The sequence below is a fragment of the Danio rerio genome, chromosome 6, assembly GCF_049306965.1.
Source record: "Danio rerio strain Tuebingen ecotype United States chromosome 6, GRCz12tu, whole genome shotgun sequence".
NCBI classification, from domain to species: Eukaryota; Metazoa; Chordata; class Actinopteri; order Cypriniformes; family Danionidae; genus Danio; species Danio rerio.
In genome coordinates this window covers 53,262,201-53,285,628 of record NC_133181.1, presented here as the reverse complement: position 1 = coordinate 53,285,628, position 23,428 = coordinate 53,262,201, and the positions used below count along the sequence as shown (strand labels likewise).

The following is a 23,428-nucleotide window of genomic DNA, read 5'->3' as shown; positions in this document are numbered from 1 at the left end:
CAGATTAGGCTTCAGTACTGACTAATCTAATGCATATGCACAAATATGATATTGTATAGCTTCCTATTAAAAATATGAATTTAAAAGATAGATTTGTGAGGGGTGCACTTGTATATGCTGAACACTGTATATGCTGAAAGTGGTTTAAGAGCTTTACACTTGTCCAGCGTACAAGTTTGTAGTTTTAATTGAAATTCGTCATTGGATATAATCTGATCATTTAAGCTACGGATGCTGGTTAAATCTGCTGCTGTTATGTTTGTGACAAAAATCATGCGGACCACTTTTGTACACTTCTTCTTTTTGTAGACACGTGCTAAACCAAACCCAGATGTTACACAATCTATGCCCACAGATCATCTGCTTGCAGAGGAATTTCTTAAGGGGTGTTTTATTTTATTCATGTCGCTCCTCAGCCTGTGCTTTATAACACTTCACAACAATATATGTCAGCTCTCACCAGAATGTTTTATTTTCATCTGCTTTACTCTGTGCTGTGGGGCATTTGTGTGGCAAACGTTTCGAACTCGCATGACCCAAAGATCATTTGGAACACAAACTGCTTGGAGCTTTTATCATGTTTTGAGGCTTGTGGCTAAGTGGGCCCCCATGACTCACATGGAGAAAGGAACCAAGTGGTACAAACCCAACCCTGTGATGCAGCGGAGAGCGTCCTCTTTTCCATATGGGCTTCTTAAACGACAATCATGAGTCGACGCATAAGATCTTTCCACTAAAAAGCAAAGTTAAAGAGCTTGAAATAACACTGTGACTGTTGTATCCAGTGAAACTTTTGGATTTTCTCATAGGTTTTTGAAGCAAAATAAAAAATTATGCACAAAATTGGTAATATTTAGAAATTTTATTGCTGTTTAAAAAATTAGCTTCAAAGCTGTTTTTTTGGTACTGTAATCTTCAGTTATCATATTACATATAACTAAACAGTGTTTCTTTGTTGTTGTTATTTTAAATCACACCTGTTTACCTCAAACTCTTAAACTTCCTTCTAAAGCTTAATTTATACTTCTGCATCAAGCGCACGTATGGTCCAGTGCAGCCTTTGCGCGGTCGCCAAGGCTGACGCAGATGCTGATGCGCACCTCTCAAAAAGCGTTCCTACACGTCGCAATAACACGTAGCGCAGTCTCTGTGATTGGTTGAATTGTCGCTGTGACGAGTATGGGCGGTGGTGATACCATGAGCCAGTTGGAGTGAGTGTTTACAAGTGTCGAGTCCCGTGAAGAAGCTCCAGATGGACACTTTTGTTTTATGTTTACCTTATGATTAAACTTGTTGCATGTCCGCCGGTTCCCGCCTTTAAATAAGCAAATTTAAGCTACTTGTACATTAAGGTTTACATTCAGAAAAAAAATTAAAACCTGCAAAGAAACTCAACACAGAGGGACATAAAAGCCTACTGCCAACTAGTGTTTCGGAAGTGTCATTGTAGAGCACAAACAGCATGCAGAAGTATAAATGCATGGCTATGCCCAAGGCAGGTGGGTAAAGGCAATCACTCGATGCAGAAGTATAAACTAGCCTTTAGTTAGGCATTTGGTAGGGTTAGGGACATGAAATAAGATCATGTAGAATAGGTACATTTATAAGTACTAATAAGCAGCCTTTATTTTAATCATAGGCAGGTAATAAGCCACTAGTTAATATTGAAAATTGGTACTTAAACTAAAACCTTTGGAATATTATGAACGTCTTTGTCACTTTAAATGAAATGCTCCTGCAGAATAAAATGATCAAAGGTGCAGTAACACATTTCAGTGGTTCAGCAATTACTTTAATTATGTTGACGAGGTTTAATATGTATTAATTAGATTATAAACCGTATCATTTCGTTGGAGTGCAGTGAGTGCACTATTCTGTGCTTCTGAATGGCTTTATTTAAATTTCGTGTTGCAGGTGCAGACAGCCAAATTGCTTATTGCAAATCTCATCACATAGTGTGTTGTTAGTACATGGTTTACAATATAACCCGCTCATCTAATGTTTACGTTCGGAATATTTATATTATTTGCTATTTAATAACCACCTCATGTGGAACTCTGAATCTGCATCTTATTTCAGAGACTGCTGCTGTCCAGCGCATTTCGGTCTCAGACGCATACTTTTAGAGCCTTTTTTTTATTATCAAAGCATCCTGGGGTGCTGAAATATAATTTGCTAAACTGGCATTGGGCGGGTTAAAAGAATGAAAACAAAGACAGACGTTCCGGCACGTAGCGCACATTTTCAAAGCAGAATATCTGACTTCAGCATTGTTTTTCAAGATAAACAAGAATGTTCATTTGGCATGTTTCTTTAATATCAGCAAAGATATTATGGTATTTGTATACCTTTAGAAGAGTCAAACTTACATACAGCACCTTTTATTTTCCTTAAAGAATTTTAAGTAGTTGTTGTGTATTCCTTTTAGTGTAAATGTAATGACATTCGGCTTAATCTAAAATTAAGACATTCACACCTATTTTAAAAGCTAAATTCCCAGATTAAAATAAATTATTCCAATGTGGTTTCCACTAAACATAGTCATCATGTGAAGTTTAATAAGTTAAACTTCCTACGACATGATCTTGCCCATAAAACAAAAGCGACCTTTAGCATGATTTTTTTAGTTAAGGGGAAATAGTGATCTCTCAGTTTGCTGATATAGTGGAATGTGTTGTAAACCTTACTGCCAACCTTTGACAACCCTAGTTATTTGCAGAGTTGTTAAAGGAAGAGGTGTCTGTTCCACTGCCCTGGTTCTGTGTTTGATACATTTTAGACTCATTTGTTTATGTGTTGAATGTGTATATTTGTGCACACATTGTGCTATATGTTAAGGAAGGATAATACAGACAACGCCTAAAGCTCAGGAAGGACTTGGAATTCCTTGGTATGCAGTGACAGATTATTTAAAGTCAGCTTGAAGAGGAAGCTTGTCCCCAGACGTGGTTTACGAGAGTATCCCGACCTTGTTGGGGAAGGCAAGCCACTGACCGTTTCCTTTGGAGAAATGTGCACCCCTGGTGAAATGACCTGTGACCACTTCGTCTCAGGCTTTAACTATTTTTGGGTTAAATCTGAACAGCACAGTGAGCCGTCGTCACGGTCAAAAGTTCCTAGACACTGAAGTGAATTTAATTATGTGCTATGATGTCACTTGGAAATTAGTTCAACTGGAGCTTTGTTTTTGGTTTATAGAGTTGAAAAATTGCACATTATTTGCTACAGATCAGTTTGACTTGTTTTTTTGTTTGTTTGTGTATGTTAAACAATGGTGCGCATTGAGGTTTGCGTGCATCTGTGAGGGTTTGTGTACATACATGCTTCCTTGAAGAGATTTGCAATTCATTATCCCCCTGAAGGGCACACATGACCTGAATGAAACTGAATTGGCAGCCCTTCAGTCCACAAACCCCTGAAGTCCACGCAGGACGCCTGGCCATTCTGCTGACGTTGACTGTAGCTGATCTTCCACAGGGTCAGTCTTCATTGACAAAGCTGCCTTATATAGGCAACAGCTTTTCCTTGTATTGCACCTTCATCTGACATCACATGATTCTGAACTCAGTGTTGTTCAAATCTTGCAGTGTGAGGAGGGAGGGAAGAATGCATGAACACTTGTGTACATTTCTGTTTTCAAAAACAACTGTAAACGATGTTGGATTAAAAAGTGAATCTTCTCTGAATCACAGGAATACATTTTTTACACACAAGTAGTGTTGCTTTTGTTTTAGTTTTAGTTTAGTCTTTGTGTGAAGCTGATGTTGTAATTTTTATTAGTTTAAGTCACATTCATACTAGTGTTGTCACAATGCTAGAATTTGGTACCAATCGGTACTGAAATTTTAAAATGTCCATTTCCCCCTAACATTTGAGCGCTGTTGAGCGTGTTCTTAAATACCGCTGATTTTCCATCGAGTTCATGTGCTCAACAGAAATGACTTTAATTGGCCGTAAAGGTCATCAGTTCACCAAACTCAGCACTGTTTACGAAGTTTAACTACAGATACAGGAACACTTGAGCATTTTAAAGCTGTGAACATCCGTCCATTCATTTTGCTCGTATGTCAACTCATAAACAAACCAGCTGGTCTTCGCTGTTTAAAAATGCTTCAGTTTCCCTGTGGTTAAACTCAGTAAACAGCGGGGAGTTCGGTGAACTGATGACCTTCACAGCCAATCACAGTCTTTTCTGTTGAGCATGTAAACACAATGGCAAATCAGCAGTTTAAGAACATGCTCAACAGTGCTACTTAATACTGATTGGTGCTGAAATTGACTATCGTGACAACACTAATTCATACTCTTTAGTCTAGTTGAGTTTTAGTCTAATAAAAGTGTGAGCATTTTAGTCTCCGTTTAGTCGGAATCATCCTTGGCTATCATCAGCTGTGAGTTTTTTTTTTTTAAATAAAACCTAACTTTATGTTTGTGTTTGTTTTTAAATAGTTTTAAGGCCACATATTTTTTTTTACCTCAACAAATTTTGTTTTCTTTTTCTAATGTCACTTATTTTCCTGCTAACAAACCCTGACTGGCCGGCCATCATTCTTTAACTTTTTCAGCACATGTCTGTTTGTTGTCATCCTCTAAATAATGCCGTGAGTGCGGTTAGAGGAAGTGATGTTGACTTCGTCTGCACAGTGCGAACTTACTGCAAATAATAATAATAATCCTAAACAAAATAACATAACATTTCATTTCATCTCATTTTCGCGAACAAAAATTAAGAGACATTTTAGTGTAGTTTTCATTTTGTAAACAACATTTAGTCCTGTTTTTGTTTATTTTATTACTATTTATTTGTTTATTTGGCAGGGACACTGTACATTAATTAGCATTGCTGCAAATGCACTAGAATTAGCCAGAAAGCTATTTTACATCCGTTGTCCTTGGACAGATGTTAAAATTGTCACGCTAAAAAACAATACAAAAATTATACAATCAATCAATCATAGTTAAGAAGCACTAAAAAGTAAGCAAATAAGTTCATCAACAATATTGCATTATAAATTTAGTTGTAGTTATAGTCACAACTAGAATTTTATTGTTTCTCGTCTTGTGTTCGGCACATGATATTTCGGTTTATTAAAAGGATAGAATATATTTTGTCATGGTTTTCGTTGATGAAAGCAACTTTACATACAAGTTTGCATGCATTTAGCGTTCACTGAAGATTGTTTTATTATTAGAAGCAAACATTATAAATGGTTAAAACACTATCGGCCATCGGAGAGAGTTTGTCAGGCTAGTTGTTTGGTGTGCAGGGCTCAACAACAAGGACTGCCCAATGGCTCGGGGCCAGTGTAAGAGATGCTCGGGACAGTAGACAGAATCGTTACTGGCCCAATCGAGTCACTAATTTCAGTTTGCCTGCTACTATTTGTCAATTGCATGCAAATATAGTCTTAGAATCGAGAAACAATTTGTGCGTGAATGCTACCTTCTCTGTGAAGTCGTAAACATCATATTGCTTGTTGGATGGATGTTGTGAGCATGTTATTTTTTTTCCATAACCTGGTAAAAACCAGTACAGCAAAGAGACGGCCACATCAAATTATGAGGCTAAAAAAACCCCATCTGATTACATGGGTACAACACGACGAAAAAAAAATTAAGTGATGTTTTGCATAGTTTGCCGTCACTTTTAAGTCAGTCACCATTTGTTTTGCAATCAAATATCTGCACATTGTCTGTGCAATAGCCAAGTGGTTAGCACGTCGACATATGGTGCAGTAGCACGTCAGGGCGTGCTGAGATCGAATCAGAAATGTTGCTTATTGACAGACTTTATAGGATTGGAAGTAGTTGGCCCGATTCAGCCTATATAAAATCTACATCTGTGATGGAGAATGCTCTGATTGGCTGTTCGTTTATGGATAAGAGTACTGGAAAAATAGTTAAAGCGACAAAACTAAGCAAACGACACAATTCAAGAAGGAACACCGATATACTGGCTGTCATTTTATCGCATTTCTTAAATATTTACAAGCTATATAGCTTATCAGACTTATTTTCATAAATGAATCCCTCTCTGTTTAGTGGAAGGTTCTGTGAAAATGGTGCATAAATATTGCTTTGTTGGTTTGAATGTGTGCAGCACTAGTTCTGGTTTCCCTTTGTGGAATGATCATACTGACCACTGCCACCTGTGGGTATGAAAAGATAATCCTCTCATGCTGGCATTCATTTTGTGTTTTCAAGCACAGCTTTTTTTTCTAGATGGGACCAAACGCAGCCAATGCGAGGTGACAACACAGTTGGTTTTAGTTGCCATTAGTACTTTGACGTCAGCTTGGTGTGTCCCAGGCTTAACACTGCTGAGAAAACGGCACCATTATGAATGAGCAAATGCACTTAACGGATTCATGCAATAATGCTAATCAGATTTGCTCGCATAAAAAAACCTGTTTCATTAAAACACTCTTAATATTTTGCTTTCTCAAGTGGGGTCATTAAGGTTCAGTGGTTTTTAAAGGAGAGTTTTTCTTTTCCTAAGTCTTTCTGCTTGGAGACCAGCTGAGAGTGTAGACCTCTTGTGTTCTCTGGCTGATGTCAGTACAGTGAAATAGTCTTTTTTCCCTTCTTTTTTTAAGTCTTCCATTGTGAACTCTAGCTGGAGGAATAAAAATTTTTTATCGCTGTATTCTTCCAGTAGCGAAATTTATGGGTGATATACTGATGCAACAATGTTTTGTTTAGTGAGACAACTACAGAGGGTTTGTGAGGATGAGCACACTTTTTCCCCCTGAAAATTATTGATTTTCAAATGAATGTGGTTGAAGTACAGTGTAATCAATGCAGCAATGTTTTAGGCACGTCAGCACTGATTAGTTTCCCCTGATCTGACCTGTAACTAGCAAGCAATGATTATAAAAGTTTCAGTTAAGCCCTCACATTATAGCCTGATTTATAAAAATAGTTTCACACAAATTGCTCTGTGATACCTTTTTAAATGTTTCTTTAATACTATGGGCAAAAAGCGATGCTACTGAACACATTGAATTAAGGCTGCACAATACATTGTTTCAGCATCAATATCGCAATGTGTATATGCAATGTTGAATCTGGATCATAATTGATCATTGTTTTTTCAAAGCCTGTGACTGTGTGAGGGTTTTCAAATCATCCAGGCATAATAAATTGTACTGTTTGTAACTGACCAATACATGATGATTAATTTTATTGCATTCTTTAAAAAACGAAGACCATGCAGTAATATTTTACATTTGATTATTCAAATACTGTATACTTAAATACAGTTTGACTCCTCAGAAAACAATAAAACGCGGTTTATTTAATGTAATGCATCATTTATTTTACTTAATGTAGTTTTTAGTGCTTGTAGGATGTTTATTATATTTCATGCACTCCTATAAAGTCATCCCAATTAATGTAAAATTATAAATTCTTTCCAAATACTGATATTCAAGCCATCGGGTAAACAAGGTTATCATAGTTAACGAAAACAAATGAAAACTAGAATTAAAAATCGTTTTTGTTAACTGAAATACTAGTTTTTAGAACTAATTGAAACTGTATTGTGTATATAAAAAAAACTAAAACTAACTGAAATTATAGCAAAAACATCCTTTTCGTCTTTGTGAATGTATTTAATACATACTGTAAGAATGAACATACTGTTTTAGAAGTAAACCTATTTACTTCGCGCTGCACGGTGTTTGACCCGTACTGCACCTCAGAGTCTGTAATCCTGCTGCCATTGGCTAGATCAACCCCGTCCTGCTCCAGTCATCTTGGCTGTTGCCCCTGCAACAAAAATGAGGGCTGGACATGACAGCAGCACAGTGACAACATTAAGTACGACCCAAGCAGACACTTAAAAGTATTAATTTAACACATTTGTGTCCAATAATGGGTTTTATTTCTGTATTAGTGATCCTGATCACGAATGAATAATTCTTTTTCCGGATCTGCTAAAGCCTCCTTTTCACTGCACACAACAAACAACAAGCAACAGACCGGAAACCATTCATTTCCAATGGAGAGTAGTCCCGGAGCTGCGTGGAGTTACCATTATCACCATATGCGGAAAATTCGGATCTGAATTGAGCTGTGGATCCATTGAAATATTTGAATTCCTGTGACTAGACCGTATGCGACCAGCTGACCGGATGTGATGTATTTCAGTGTTGCCAAAACAGGTGCGTGAGATGAGTGTTTTCGTTATTTTTTTTAAATAAAAAAAGGTCTATATATTTTTTTATATTTTAATAAAAAAGGTACAAATGTCGTGTGCTGTGGAAAGGCGGCTTAAGTAAACTGGTTTAACTTATTCACCAAACTGACTGAATCATTTGAAACAATTGGCTTCTCCAGTAACTTTAAGCATGTACCCACATGCCTGATACCCCCTCTCTGACTCGAAATAAACCAATATAGAGTTATTCAGTTATTAAAACAGTACTCTGGGATAAGATTTGAGAAGCGGTGAACCAATAATACTGCACATGCATGATTCAGTGAATCGATCACAAACAGTACATGACAGCCTTAAATGAGTGGATCTGGCGAAACGCGAGTTTGTTTTATAACAAAGTCGTAATGGAGTTTAAATAAGTGAATCCTGCTTCAGTTCAGTTGCAAAACAAAATTGTAAGAAACTTTTCAGATCATGGTGATGTTTACTGACTGAAATGATGATTGCTCACTACATATTTTTGATATGTTGAGTCCAAACTTGGGAAGATTGTCAAAATATCTTCCCATCTCTACTGTATCTAACCTCAGAAGCAGCCTTGCATACATAATTTACACTGCTATCTTGTGGGCTGTGGTATTTGAATTTGAGGATGGGTAGATGGTAGTGGTAGATGGGAGTGTTCTTGTGTCAAAAAATATAGATTGAGTTTTTTTTTATACTATATTTATTCTAATGATTTTGAATCTTTCATCTAACAAATATCCTAATTTACAAAACAAACAATAAAAACTAATACTAAAACTAATCAATTTCAAAATATAAAAACTAATGAAACCTAGTAAATCAACCTCTAAAACTATTTTTAACTAACTGAATTTCAAACGACTTAACTAAAACTAATAAAAATTCTCAAACTATTATAACCTTGCTGGTGAAATTCTATTAATATTGCAACATATATTGCAGGATTAAAAAAATCGTAACTATTTTTCCAGTATCATGAAGCCCTACATTCAACTATTGACCATTGAAAATTCTCCGTCTGTGTTCCACAGATGACCACGAGTGGCTGTCATTTTGTATGTGTGAGTGCGATCAAGGTGTGCTGTGTCTGTGTGAATGGTCGTCTTTGTCCACTGAATGGCCTCTTTTAAGCATCATATCACAGACAGCAGTGAGTGCTTGTTAACTAAAGTAGCATTCTTCGGGCCTCTCTCATTCTCAATGAATTGATTGTGACTGACTTGCGGTCTGAAAAGAGAATCTGAGATTGAAACGGAGCACTGCGAATGCTTTCTGTCCTCTTTAGCTCTCGTCATACCGCCAGCTTACGTGCAAGGAAATTAAATTGTGGCTAAGGAAAAGCTTTTCCGTTGAAGAAAACGTTGGAAAAGTTTATTGCTCTTGAGCAAACACGATTTTTACCGTTTAAGGTGATGAGGACGCCAGCTAGGTGTGCGTTACCGAGCGAGCGTGTTGTTCTTCTGAGGTTATGTCCAAAGGCTTGGCTTTATGTTCAGTTATGGACTCCTTTCTAACGGCACAAGTGAGTGGAAAGTATTAGAGCACTGACGGAAACATACAGTCTGTCCGCCAGTGATAAAGACCGTCTTTGTGTGATTAAGAGGTTTAATGGGGATCATACATCACATTGGCAAGAGCAGTGAAGACCTTTTTGTATTAGACACACAGATGTGAGTGTGCTTGAATGCTTTAATCTGGTTTCAGAGAGACTAGGTTTGTATTTGATTGTTGCTTTTTTTCATGGGTCTAGATTTGGAGTTTACATTTAAAACATACAGTCAAAGTCAGAATTATTAGCCTCCCTTTAATATTTATTTTTATTTGTCTTTTTTTTAGATTTCCTAAATGATGCTTAACAGAGCAAGGAAATTTTGTTGGTATGTCTGGTAGTGTTTTTTGTTTTAGAGAGACATGTTTTATTTTATTTTTTAAGGTCAAAATTATTAGCCCCTTTAAGCTATATATATTTTTTGATAGTCCACAGAACAAACCATCGTTATACAATAACTTGCTTAATTACCCTAACCTGCCTAGTTAACCTAATTAACCTAGTTAAGCCTTTAAATGTCACTTTAAGCTGAATAGAAGTGTCTAAAAAATATCTACTAAAATATTATTAACTGTCAACATGGCAAAGATAAAACAAATCAGTTATTAGAGATGAGTTATTAAAACTATTATGTTTGGAAATGTGTTGAAACGGGGGCTAATAATTCAGGGGGGCTAATAATTCTATCTTCAACTGTACATTTAGATGGATTTAAAAAAAAATGTTAAATGGATAGTTCACCCAAAATTGAAAAATTTAAGTCATTTACTCACCCTTCAATTGTTCAACAATAAAAAAATTATTCTTTCTGATATTTCACAAAATAAGATAATTTGAAAAATGCTGGTTGCTGGCACTCATTGACTTCCATAGTTGGGGAAAAAAATCATTATGAAAGTCAGTGGTTGCCAGAAATCAGCATTCTCAAAATATCTTCTTTTGTGCTTCATAGAAGAAATAAACTTTTATAAAGGTTTAAAACCACTAGGCAATTAAAATTTTGGGGTGAATTAGCCCTTTAAAAAAGATTTTTATCTGTTTTATTTATACGCTAACCTGCCAAAAGTCTTGTTGCCTATCCAGGTTTTAGGAACAACAAATAATAACTTGACTTCTAGTTGATCATTTGGCATCAGATGTGGCTTATATGAAAGGCAAAGGCCTCTAGATTACGCTTATTTTACCAAAATAAAATATTGTCTTGATATAAGATCATGTTTTGATTATTAATTATTCAGGACGGTAGGGTCTGACTTTGCTTAGACAAAAGTCTTGTCACTTAACAGAAATAATCTACAGTATAGAATATAAAGTCATGGTGCAGTAGAAACAGAATTAATATTGTGTATGACTCCCATGAGCTTGGAGGACTGCATCCATACATCTCTGCAATCACTCAAATAACTTATTAATAAAGTCATATGGAATGGCAAAGAAAGCGTTCTTGCAGGACTCCCAGAGTTCATCAAGATACTTTGAATTCATCTTCGATGCCTCCTCCTTCATCTTACCCCAGATATGCTCAATGTTCATGCCTGGTGACAGGGCTGGCCAATCCTGGAGCATCTTGACCTTCTTTGCTTTCAGGAACTTTGATGTGGAGGCTGAAGTATGAGAAGGAGCGCTATCCTGCTGAAGAATTTGCCCTCTCCTGTGGTTTGTAATGTAATGTAATGGGCAGCACAAATATCTTGATACCTCAGGCTGTTGATGTTGCCATCCACTTTGCAGATCTCTCGCATGCTTCCATACTCAATGCAACCTCAAACCATGACTTTTTCTTCAAGTTTGACTGGTTTCTGTGAGATCCTTGGGTCCATGCTGGTTCCAATAGGTATTCTGTAGTATTTGTGATGATTGGGATGTAGTTTAACGAATGATTCATCTGAAAAATCTACCTTCTGCCACTTTTCCAAATGATCAACTAGAAGTCAAGTTGTTATTTGTTGCTCTTACAACTGGGATAGACAACAAGACTTTTAGTCAGGCACAGAAAAGAGGAAATTATTGGAAAAACATATTAACATCTACAAAACTCACTTCATGCTTTAGTACTTTGGCACTAACCAATACAACCCCACAACTCCAACCAAACTGGTTTATAAATTGGCATGCAATTGTTTGGTAATGTTTTGAATACAAAGCCACAAACGATGGATTAATATGACTCAGACAGTAATGAGTGATAAATTAATTGAACGCTCTTTATTGTGGTTTCCACTAAGCATAACAGTTGCTTTTAAAGTGGCTGGAAAATTGGCAAGGTGCTAAAGGTTTATCCCAAGACTATACAGAATGGCACAATCAGCTCAATCTTGACACCGTGTCTTAACAACACACAATGAGCAGTTTGTCTGTCCGCACCAGATGCGACACGACAGAAACATTTAAGTACTAGCTGTGCAGAATAGTGCACCACACTCCCAACCAAATTAATGGGTTTATAATCTAATTCATACATTATTTATACTATAACATTATTAAAGTACATGCTGAGTGACTGATGGTTTTAGTTTGCAGTGAGTCAAAGTTCTAGCAATCATGATTAAACTTCAGTTGAAGAAAAAAAAAAGATTTCTAAAGATGCTTCTTTTACTAACTCATTTCTAAAAACGGATTAGAGTAGGTAATATTTTACTAGATAATTTTTTTAAGATACTTGTATTTTTATTTTATTTTTTTTTACATGTTTTTCACAACTATTTTATTTAATTTTTTAGGGCAACGGTAAATCGAGCAGAAAAGGAAACTCCACATCAAAAGCTACTGCTCCAAAATATTTTAAATGTTTCTTAAAATAAATTCACACCTAGACTTTTGTTTCAGAACCTGGCATGTTTCCACAGTTAGGGCGGTTTGTTTGGCATATGCGAATCCAGCAATCACCTTTAGACCCACGCCAAAACAATCGGACCAAGATCGGCTAAATAATGCAGTCTCGGCTCGATTTAAACAAACTCTAGAGGAATTGATTGTCATGAGAAAGCAATACGATCCAACGAACTAACAAACCAGGCTATATCATATCTGCTTGTTAAGTGTGACATCACGCGAAGTGGCTTCCGGGTCCAAGCGCTCTATTCAAATGTTTGGGGAGACTCATGAAGTGGTAATTATAAACGTTTTTACTTTAGAAAATCACGATCGCAATATATATGTCCATGCCTAATATCCAATGGCCAGAAAGTCATTCATTTTTTTTATAAATTGTTAAAGTTTTGGTATTTGTGATCCAGCAAGCCCAGAGATTGTTGGGTACACTATGACTATATATAAAATTAACTTTAATGTGTGATATGAATTAAAAGTGATCATAAACAAATCATTTCTCAACTCAAATGAGTGGCGGCTTGGACCCGGAAACAGTATTACATCCGTCAACAACACGTCATCACTTAACAATCGGATTGTATTATGGATGCATAATAGGCATATATGGCTATATGAAGAGAGAATTATGAGTAGGGCAGGGTGTTAATCCCACCGGCAAATGTGCGTTTCATGTCAAATGTGAAAGTGAAAGCATGCTAAACTATTACCAAGTGCTGTTTATCAGTTAGGACAATTGACTGAAGAGCAGTTTTGGTTTATCTGTTATTTCTCTTTATGATATAAAGCCTGTAATGCATTATTCTAGCCAAGGCTATGTATGAGAAAGTCTTACCTCTGATTAATATTTGGTGACGATGTCTGTGAGTGTCACCATTTAAAATTTAATTGCACCTTTTTCCCTTATCTCCTATTGCTCATTGCCATGAATTTAAAATAAGGACGCAGGACTCTGCAAAATAAACAGAGGAAGTCTGACCAATGCGAGGGGTGTTTTACTCGCACATGACTTGTTTTAGCTATTTTGGTCCATTTAGAAACTTTGCCGTGTGAAAGCGAACCGCACCAAGAACAAAAATAAACATTATAACAATTTAAATCCCTGTTTAGGAACAAAACAATCGATTCATAGGTGTGAAAGCACCTTAAAAAGAACTTATTCTGGAGCAGTGTACCGTTTGGATACCGTAAAAAAAAAAAAAAAAGTGTATTAGTTTTATTATCCAAGGTTATCATTCCGTCAGAATCTTATACCGGCCCATGCCTAATACTTACTTAAAATGTGAAGGTTTGATAAATATTGTAATGTCGTTTTTGTTTGTTTTTTTCAATATCATGCAGCCGTAGTATGTATTTAGGATGCAGTGCAATACTTACAATACTTACGAGGAATTAAAAATGTAAGAACGAATTATATAATTCTTGTATCCGCAACTGGTTTGTTTGGTGATCTGGCTGGCTTTAAAAGGGCTTTCCAATCAAACACCTATAATTATAGATTTGAGTGCTGTTTTAACAAAGTTTGTCTTTTTTTAGCAGCCTTTATTTGACTACGGTTGATTGACAACAGAGATATTTGAAAGCGTTTAATGTCTCCGCTCAACCCCACCAGCTAAAAACGCATACAGATCTTGCGTGTGAAACGTCGTGGAAGTAATGCGACTCATTGAGCATTTGCCTGGGGCATCAGGGTGTGACGTCCCACCTCCCCAGCCTAAAAACATCAACACAGATTATTTTGTGGCAGAAGTTGCTCTGCTGAAGTTCATGTACTATACACACACACACTCACACACACGCACACACACACACACACGCAACAACGACAACAAAGACCAGTGAGGTGCGTGATGTGACATGTCTTGTCAAACTCCTGTTGGAGGAACAGTCAGATTTTAGAGAGCACACATTTACTGCCTCCGGCTATTGACCAGGGAAACACTTACTAGGAAGTACAGTGACAGATGTAGTTTTACGAAGAACTTCAAAAGAAATAAGAGAAACATATCAAAGATTAACATCAGTTGTAGGCTTATACAACTTCATATTTTACAGTTGAAGTCTAAATTGTTAACCCTTCTGAGCATTTTGTTTTCTTTTTCAAATATTCCCGAAATAATGTTTAAAAAGCAAGGAATTCTCTTACAGTATTTACGATGATACTTTTTGTTCTGGAGAAAGTCAGATTTGTTTTATTTCGGCTAGAATAAAAGCAGTTTTTAATTTTAGAATGTTTAATAAAAAAGCAGCACTACAAATGCACTTTTTGCGTTGAGAGGCAACTTTTTTGAATGGTTTATAAATGGCCATGAGCGTTTTGCATGCTGCTTATGCGCCTTGCGTGCCTCGCATTTTTTTTTGTCATTACAAGGCCTTTCACAATAATCTATATATCAACTTATTGCACAACACATAAACATGTACTCAATCATTTTTGATGATGCAGTATATATCGCCCACACCAATTCTTCAACATTTTAGCTAATTGTGCAACAACTCTGTCAATTGAAGGTGTCCGTGTCAATATGGTTAAAAACACTATAGTGTTTACTATAAATTATTATAGTATATTTTCATGTGGGAGTCAGACAACTTATAATAGATCTGGTAGCAGACCATTACAGCCTCTGTCACTTTTTACCTCACATCTTTTTTGTTAGCATTTATTATTATTTATGTAGGAAATGCGTTTTCACATTCTGATTCCAATGCCTAATTATTAAATTGTTAAAATGACAATAATTCAATTAAATATTCTTAGGAATAAAATATGATGTGTTGTTTGTAAGAGTCTACTTGCATCATGATGCTATTATATTGACGTTCTGTCATTGTATTATGTTGTCAAGACAACAACAGAGACTTTTGAAGTTGGAAGAGAGAATAGTGGTTGCTGCTTTGAGTTACCCAGAGATTAATGACTTTGAAATTTTGAATATCACAATATTATTAAATATTAAAATTATAACAATATCAACAGCAACACCCTCGCACAATACTCAGCTGATTCAGTCGTTGCCTAGCAACTTAAAAAGCGCATTTTGAGAACGGAAAAGCGTGTTCGGTATGATCGGCCCCTTAAGCAATATTTTTCCGATTGCCTGCAGAAAAAAACCTTATTATCATAGTTAAGCCTTTAAATGTCACTTCAAAGCTGAATACTAGTATCTTAAAAAAATTCTAGTCAAATTTTATGCTCTGTGCTTGTAGCAAACATTATTAAATGAGTTATTAAAACTGTTATATTTAGACATGTTTAAAAAAATATTCTTTCCAATAAACAGAAATTGGGGGAAAATATACAGGAGGCTACTAAATTATTCATCCATTCATTTTCTTTTCGGCTTAGTCCCTTTTATTAATCAGTGGATTAAACAATTAATCTCTCTTAAAGTGGTAAGCTTTATAATTTCTTGTGGCCAAATAGTTTAAATTCATGTGAAATCTTTCACACTAATAAACTAGGGTTAAACTTTGCAATGACTCCACAAATCAAGTGTTCTGATCTGTGGGTCTTGGTTAATTATAATCCTAACTTGACATTGCAAATTCACAAGGGTCCACAGATTCAATGAACTGCCAACTTATACAGCAAATGTTTTACGCAGCGGATGCCCTTCCAGCCGCAACCCAACACTGGGTACAATCCATGCTCTTGCATTCAGACACATACACTACGGCCAATTTAGTTTATTTAACTCACCTATAGCGCATGTGTTTGGGGGAAACCGGAGCACATGAAGGAAACCCACGCGAACACGGGGAGAACATGCAAACTCCACACAGAAATGCCAACTGAACTAAGCCGGGCTTGAACCAGCGACCATCTTGCTGCGTGGTGATCGTGCTATGCACTGTGCCATCGTGTTGCCTTTAAAAATTCAGGGCTAATAATTCCATATGGTGTTTCCACACTAAACTATTGGTGTTTCTCTCTATTCTTTGCATTTTTAACTTGCATAATAATGCATAAATAGTTATGTCACATGCACAAATAGTGTCAACACTGTCCCACACTTATTTTGAAATTGAAAACAAATGTGACATTTCTCAGTAGCAAGGTCATAACATTGATATTCTTAAAGCAGATTAGTGTTCAGTTTCACATTTTGTAAATAGGCTGCTGCCGAACACTCTTGAGAAATGCAGGGAACATGCAGGTAATTCACACAAGCTCAGCCAATCTCTCTTCCTCTCTCTCTCTCTCTCTCCAACTGCATTAGTTTTATCCCATGAATAAAATCCTGAATGATGCAATCAGCTTGATGTTACTCTTACAAGAAATTAAAAGGGAAGAATTCATTTCGGCGTGTTTTTGAAATGGCAACTGTGAATGTGAAATGATGAACATCTATACAAAGAAACTGCAACGTCTTCATGTTTCAGCTTTACAGTTTTGTTCCTCTTTGAAATTGGAATCAGCATTTGTATAATACAATTCTAGTGTTGTATTAAACTAGTGTAATATTGTGAATCAAATCCTTTTCTCTATAAAAGAGATCTGAGCCCAGTGACGTAAATGTGTATAGAAATGTTTCTTTATATGTCAGTGGTCTATTAAAATGTTATTTTAAAGACGGTATGAGCGAATGAATCAAAAAGAGAAGCTCCAGTTTCTTCCAGCCAATAAGAGATTAGCATATTTGCATATTGAGGCAACTACATCCTGCTGGAATGTCAACAGTCCAAAGCACATCTGATCTTACTGTTCAAGAGCCCCTATGGGTTTTTGAAAATCACTTTCCATGCAGTGTGTAACACAGCTCTAAGTGAAGTGAAATCTCCAGCTAAGGTTTAAATCTGAAACTGCATCGTGTTTAAAACTATTGATTCATCTATAAAAGAGTCGAATCATAATGGTTCAAATGAATCGCCATTGTAATGAGTCTTTTGCCGTGTTGGTGTGACGTTAATACAGAACTCAAGCTCTGCTCATTTGTTGTGTGCTCAGACCCCGGAAAATTTCACCTCTCAGCCCCGCCCACAAACACAGTAGAAAGAGAAGAGGAAGACAAACACTGTAGCAGATCCTGGTTAAATCATGTTGCATAGACGCTGTGCTCTGAAATGTGAGGAAAAGTTAAGTGTTGTTTTCCCTGCCCTAAGATGAGGCTGTGAAGAGTCAGTGGTTGAAGTTTATTTTTGCAAAAATACCTCAGCATTATAGTCACAGCCTTGTGCTGTGTTCCCGTCATTTTTCTGATGAGTGCTTCAGCAATCTACACACTTACGATGGTGGATTCATCAGCCGTTTGTTAAAAGAAGGATCAGGAAAGGCTATTGATGTTTGAGACTTTGCAGAGCTGGACAGGAACTTTACAGTCCACAGTTCATTGATAAGTTCATTCCTTCATTTCATAAGTGTAAGTGCGTTTTTAAAATGGTTGCCTCCTTGATTTCTCTAGCTTGCAAGTTATGTATTTAATTGTGTTTTGTTAGTGTATCTGGTTAACTCTTTATATTCTCATATCGCATCTAATGACACATTGAAATAGCGACTCGTGCTGCTTTGTTTACGGATTTTAATGTTTGTGTGCTCGCGATCCACTGCCATTTGTCTTTGCTATGGCCACCTTCAGCTGTTCTTATACATGTGGCAGTCACGGTTCAGAATAGTTCAGCTTTTGCCACTGTGTAGATTAATACTGAATGTGAGTCATCATGATTAAGAATAGAGCAATATGCTGGTGTTTAACTGCATTGCTTTAATGCACTCCTGCATTGGGCTCACACATATACTCTGCACTCTGACTACTTCAGAATTATTGCTAAGGTGTGGTGGGTGATTCTCTCTGTCTCACGCGCAACAGATTGGGTCATTTGACCAATCAGCGCAGATTAGCATTGCGCTAAGAAGGAGTTTGGAAACAAATGAATCACTGAACTATTCATATAGGAGTTGTTAGGATAATTAGGTAAAAATAAATGCATGTTTAAGACATTAAAAGTGTTTTTTTAATCTTGCATTTATATCAGCCGGTTGTTGGAGACCCCCAAAACCAAAATATGACCTTTTTAATGCATAGTAGGGGCTCTTTTTAATAGCAGCATTGAGAATGTTTGTACAGACTTAAAGTAAATTCATTTTAATCACTGTGATCAACAAGGTCAAGTATGCTAAAAGCAATTATATTATTTTATCAGAAAGCATAATCATTTTTGCGCTTATGGGTGGGCAGGTTAGTGAATGTATCATTACAATGTAATGCAGAATCTCACTAGTTTATCAGGCTTTGTAATCAGAATTATTCAGGTAGTAATGTATCATAACATTAAGTGAGCCAGTCTAGTCTATGCCTTTCCCAGATGTTTGGCCTCAATGTTAAAGTGAATTGTTGAATTCATCTCAGATCAGTTATTAACTTTTTTTGTTTTGCTCAGCTGACTTTAGGTTGGGGGGAAAAGTCAAACAAAGTCCAACATTTGTTGGTGTGTGGCCCTAAAAATGAGAATGCCTTTACTTACCGTGAGAGATTGATTGTTTTTTTACTTACTTAGAGAATTATCGGAAAGGCAAAGGAATCATTGTGTTATAACGAGTGTAATTCACAGCAGTCGTGTCACACATTGCATTGGTAAATAAATCCATTTCAGCCAGACAATGAAAAGGAGAAGTGAAAAGCTTCCATTGTAAACATCTCTGCTGTTCATAATAAACTCAATCTAGGTTTTGAGCACCATTCTCGCTCGATGTTATTGAGCAAAGATAGTGAAAGCAAAGCCTAGAGGGCCCGTGGAAGAGCTGGTTTTTCTGGCACCCTGTCTGTGATGTTAGCATAGGCTTGATAAATGTGCAGATCTCTCTTTCTCTCTCTGCATGCTGGAGGGTTTGGTGCAGTGATGCATTAGTGTGATTATGCAGAAGCAAAGTAATTGACCTCCTTTAAAACTTTGGGGGTGCTGCTCTAATTCTTCAATATTATGTCAATTAGGAGTTTTATATTACTCATTGTGTTGTCTTTTAAATAACATTAACAACATAGTTTAGTTAGTAGGAGTTTTATTATATTAAGCTCTAGTGCATAGTAGGGATGTAACGGTATTGTAAATACCGTCATACCGCAATATTAAATTTTTTCGATATTACCGAAGTCGCATGACTCGGTAAAACTAGGTCTTCTGAGAAAATTTGCTCAGGCGAATGAAGCGAACGGGAGCTAGCTGAAACTTCATTTCCCATCAGCCCCGGCGTGGCCATAATCCTTTGCGGTCTGTTGTCGCTACAGATCCAGTAATGCGGAAATGGAGTGTACTGCTAGTAGCGGAGATGAAAAAAAGATGGAAATGATCGAACCTAAAGCGGGTGTTGTCGCCGCGCGCGTGCTGAATAGCGGTGCTGTCGCGCGCGTTCTGATCAGCTGTGTTGTGGCGCGCGTATTGTAAAGCGCCGAGGGGGGGTTGAGCGCGCATACTCGAGAGGTGTTGTCGCGCGCCTACTGAAGGGCTGGACTGGACGGAGGTTGTGTCGCGTCGCGGGGGCACTTTTGATCGTTTTGGAAGGGCATTTTCTATCCAAGACTAAAAAGGGCATGTGCACTGCACAGGTTGAGCCCTATGTGTGCACGTGCCTGCAAATTGGGGAATACGACTAATAACAGTCATGGGGACTGCAGAAACACAGCACACTGTTCAGATTGATGCAGACATTGACTTGTACCGCAAAGAGACCTCTATCTCACTCATGGTTTGTCTTCTCAAGTGGGGGAAAGACAATGCACAACGTTACCCACTGCTGTCAACATGGACCAAGTCATATCTCTCTTGTCCCAGAAACCTCAGTCCCAAATGAGAGGGGTTTTTTCTGTTGCAGGGGACATTGTAAATACCCAGAGATCCCAGCTTTTACCAGATTATAGTTATATGATAATTTTCCTTTAAACCCATCTCTATCTAAGTGAGTGATTAAATGTTAAATGTGATGAGTTTTCAACAATACTAAATTGAAACTTTATTTTTTTACATGGTTTAATAATTTTTTGTTATTAAAATTGAAGTTCCTGTTTCAAAGCTAACAGATAGATGGCTAATTTGTATGTCATTGACACTTTTGGCACTTTTTTGGAGTATTTTCAAAAGTTTTTTTTTCCTGTAAATGATTCAATAAATACCGTACCATGACATTCATACCGAGGTATTACCGTACCGTGAAATTCTGATACCGTTACATCCCTAGTGCATAGTCATATTAAAATTATTATACATCAGATTTTCCCCCAGGTGCTTACACGCTCTTAAGTTTTGATTGCTTGATGATCAACAGAGGAGTTTTTGTCTGTGTGTAGATTTTAGGTGGGTGTCAAACAGTGTGACAATAATTTTAGTGTATTAATGTGTTTGACGTTTTATTTAGGGCTGCACGATATTGGAAAAATCGGATTATTTTATTTTTCTGTGATAAATATTGCGACGTGAGTACCGTTTCACAAGATGCTTTGAGTAGCTTTAATGGTTTTCTGGGGTGTCTACGTTGCACTTAGGTACAGAAATTGAATTATCACAACGCAAGAAATGCTTTTCTTATTTTTCTTTGTCTCATTTCTAGTCTAAATATCTACAAAGTCTGAGAGCAACTAAAAATATTGTTTTGTTTTCATCTTCAGAAGAAATGTCAAAATTAAGTTTTTCCTTTAAACAAGCTAAATTATCTGCCAGTGGGGTTGGTAAATTGTCTTGTTTTCTCTTTGAAATGTAGATATTTGAACTAGAAACAAAATTATTTTGTATAAATTCCATATAAATACAGTAAATAAATACAATCCTGTAGTTTCTGGTCAACTATAAATCAGACTCCATTAGAGCTGTGAACCTACACTGGTTTCACGGTTCGGTTACGATTATCGTGCCGTAATTCTGTTCAATTCGATATCTCTGTGCATCACGTTGCATTGGCGATGCTTTCCATAAGCTATTTGATATTTCACTTAGCAACACAATAATTCATCTATTAAAATGTTGAATTTTTAAGTGTATTTATATTTATAAATGATTTGTTACATATTTATCCTTTAATACAGCAGTCAGTTACATATGTACTGTACCTTTAGTTTTACCTGCTGAAAAAAAGCACTCTTTTTGAATGTATCAATCAAAACCAAAGTCCATGCACAGAACAACAGGAGCATTTATAGCAAATAAACGTAATGTATAATGTAAATATTATCCCGCTTGTTTTTTAACGCCTATGATTCATCACACGCTCAACAGAAAAGGCTGCGATTGGCAGCGCAGCTCTGGCGCTGATCAGCAAACAGTGACACACTGATGTTAAATGGATGCGGTAATCAGCTGATCCATTATAGACGGCGACGTGGAAAAGAAAACTCATTCTGCTCGTGTCTGCATCCACAAGTAATGTCATTGTTGTAACAGCTGCGAGAGGAGATAAAATGTTACCTCACGAACACGCCAGCATGTCAAAGGGGCCCCAGAGAGACCCTGCAAACTCACAAGCAGTGAATTGTTGCACAGTTATCTGCTTTTTATGTAGTTGGAGCGTTTTAAACACTCATGGTTTCCTCCTTCGCCATAGTAAGCTACCGCCATATAACGCATATGTGATAAGGGACCTCAGTGCATAATGACCGGTTATGATTATTACAGAACCGATACCGAATTGTTGGTATTTGCATCGCAGTGCATTTAAGAAACAATACATTTTGACACCCCTACTCAGCATTGCATATCTTGCGATTCGACCATTGTGGATGTGCACATTGCGATACCGTTGCAGTGCTAGTTTTATTTTAACGGAATCGAGTTTTATTTTAACAGAATAGTTTTATTTTTGAATAGTTTTATTTTAGCGGAAACAACACAGGCTTATCGCAAAATATAATAAAAGGATATACAAGAGGGGCATCATTGTGGAAAAAATACATACAGTATTTTTAATCCACTTTTATTTACATTTGAATTGTAAAGAAACATAAACTGTAAGTCAGAATTTGCCAGAGAAATGAGCAGTTTCCGGCTTGGCTGTATATACACAAAAAATGATTATATTACATTATACATTATATTACCCACGCAAAAATGAAAAGTTTAACTGTATCTTTACCTTCTTTAATTCTTAAGTTACTTTGGAGGTGTTGCGATGTTGTCACTCTGTTGCCTGGCTGCCAGTTTGTGGAACTGGAAGATCAGTATTTATTTATTTGTTGTGGTTCAAGGAAGTAAATATCAGAAAAAAGGAGTGCCAAAAACATCATCGTCCAGTTCTCTGTTTACATTACACTTGTGTCACCAAGGCAAAGACTGACACATTTGTATTACATTCCAGAAAGCACCGTCATTGGCACTACCATGAAAAATGAAATGTTGGGGGAAAAAGCTAGTGGGAAAAGTTGCTAATGTGGGTTGCATCCTCCTGTCTTCTTGGTTAGCATGCCCTGATACAGGTACAAGGCCTGCACTAAAGGAAACTAGGTCAAATATGCTTTGAGTGCCTCTTTAAATCTTGTGAGGCCAGTAATGTAATTACCCACTAAATCATTGCTCAGATTGAACAACGTTTCTGCCATTATTTACTCCTTATTTAATTCCAAACCCTGTAGGACTGACTTTCCTCCTCCTTTGGAGTAATGTTTTCCATGCTCTTACAGTATAACTGAAGGCTTCAAGCTTCAAAAAGAACGCAAAAGCTTTTTAAAAGTAGTCTGTATGACACGTCATTGTGATGATTTGTAAGCAAATCGTTCTTTTAAGTTGGATTTTATTGGAAATGATGAGTCTAGAAAGACATGATAGCAAGGAAATGATGATAGAAGTTTCAGTTTTGGGAAAATTGTGTCATTTATCCTCATTAATGGGAAATCTGTGCAGCATCATTTGAAGCACATTCCTGTTAAAGATAAGATGAGTTA

At 36.7% G+C, this 23,428-nt stretch overlaps 1 protein-coding gene and 1 long non-coding RNA gene across 12 annotated transcripts in view; both read left to right on the top strand.

Moving 5' to 3' along the window:
- Positions 1 to 23,428, top strand: part of mtss1 (MTSS I-BAR domain containing 1) — a 104,924-nt gene that overhangs the window by 44,996 nt on the left and 36,500 nt on the right. The window contains exons 2-3 of one of the 11 annotated variants that reach the window (XM_073953051.1): positions 7,650 to 7,821; positions 7,944 to 8,165. The exons of 6 other annotated variants lie outside the window; for them this stretch is intronic. In XM_073953051.1, the coding sequence (XP_073809152.1) occupies positions 8,141 to 8,165 (25 nt within the window). In that variant the 5' untranslated portion in view covers positions 7,650 to 7,821; positions 7,944 to 8,140. Of the gene's footprint in view, positions 1 to 7,350; positions 7,822 to 7,897; positions 8,166 to 23,428 lie in introns of those variants that run through there. 4 more of the 11 variants (XM_073953050.1, XM_073953052.1, XM_073953053.1 and 1 more) reach the window with 4 other exon arrangements.
- LOC141386363 (uncharacterized) lies at positions 13,204 to 16,850 on the top strand. Its single transcript, XR_012408220.1, has 2 exons — positions 13,204 to 14,798; positions 16,032 to 16,850. It is a non-coding gene; the product is annotated as an uncharacterized lncRNA (long non-coding RNA).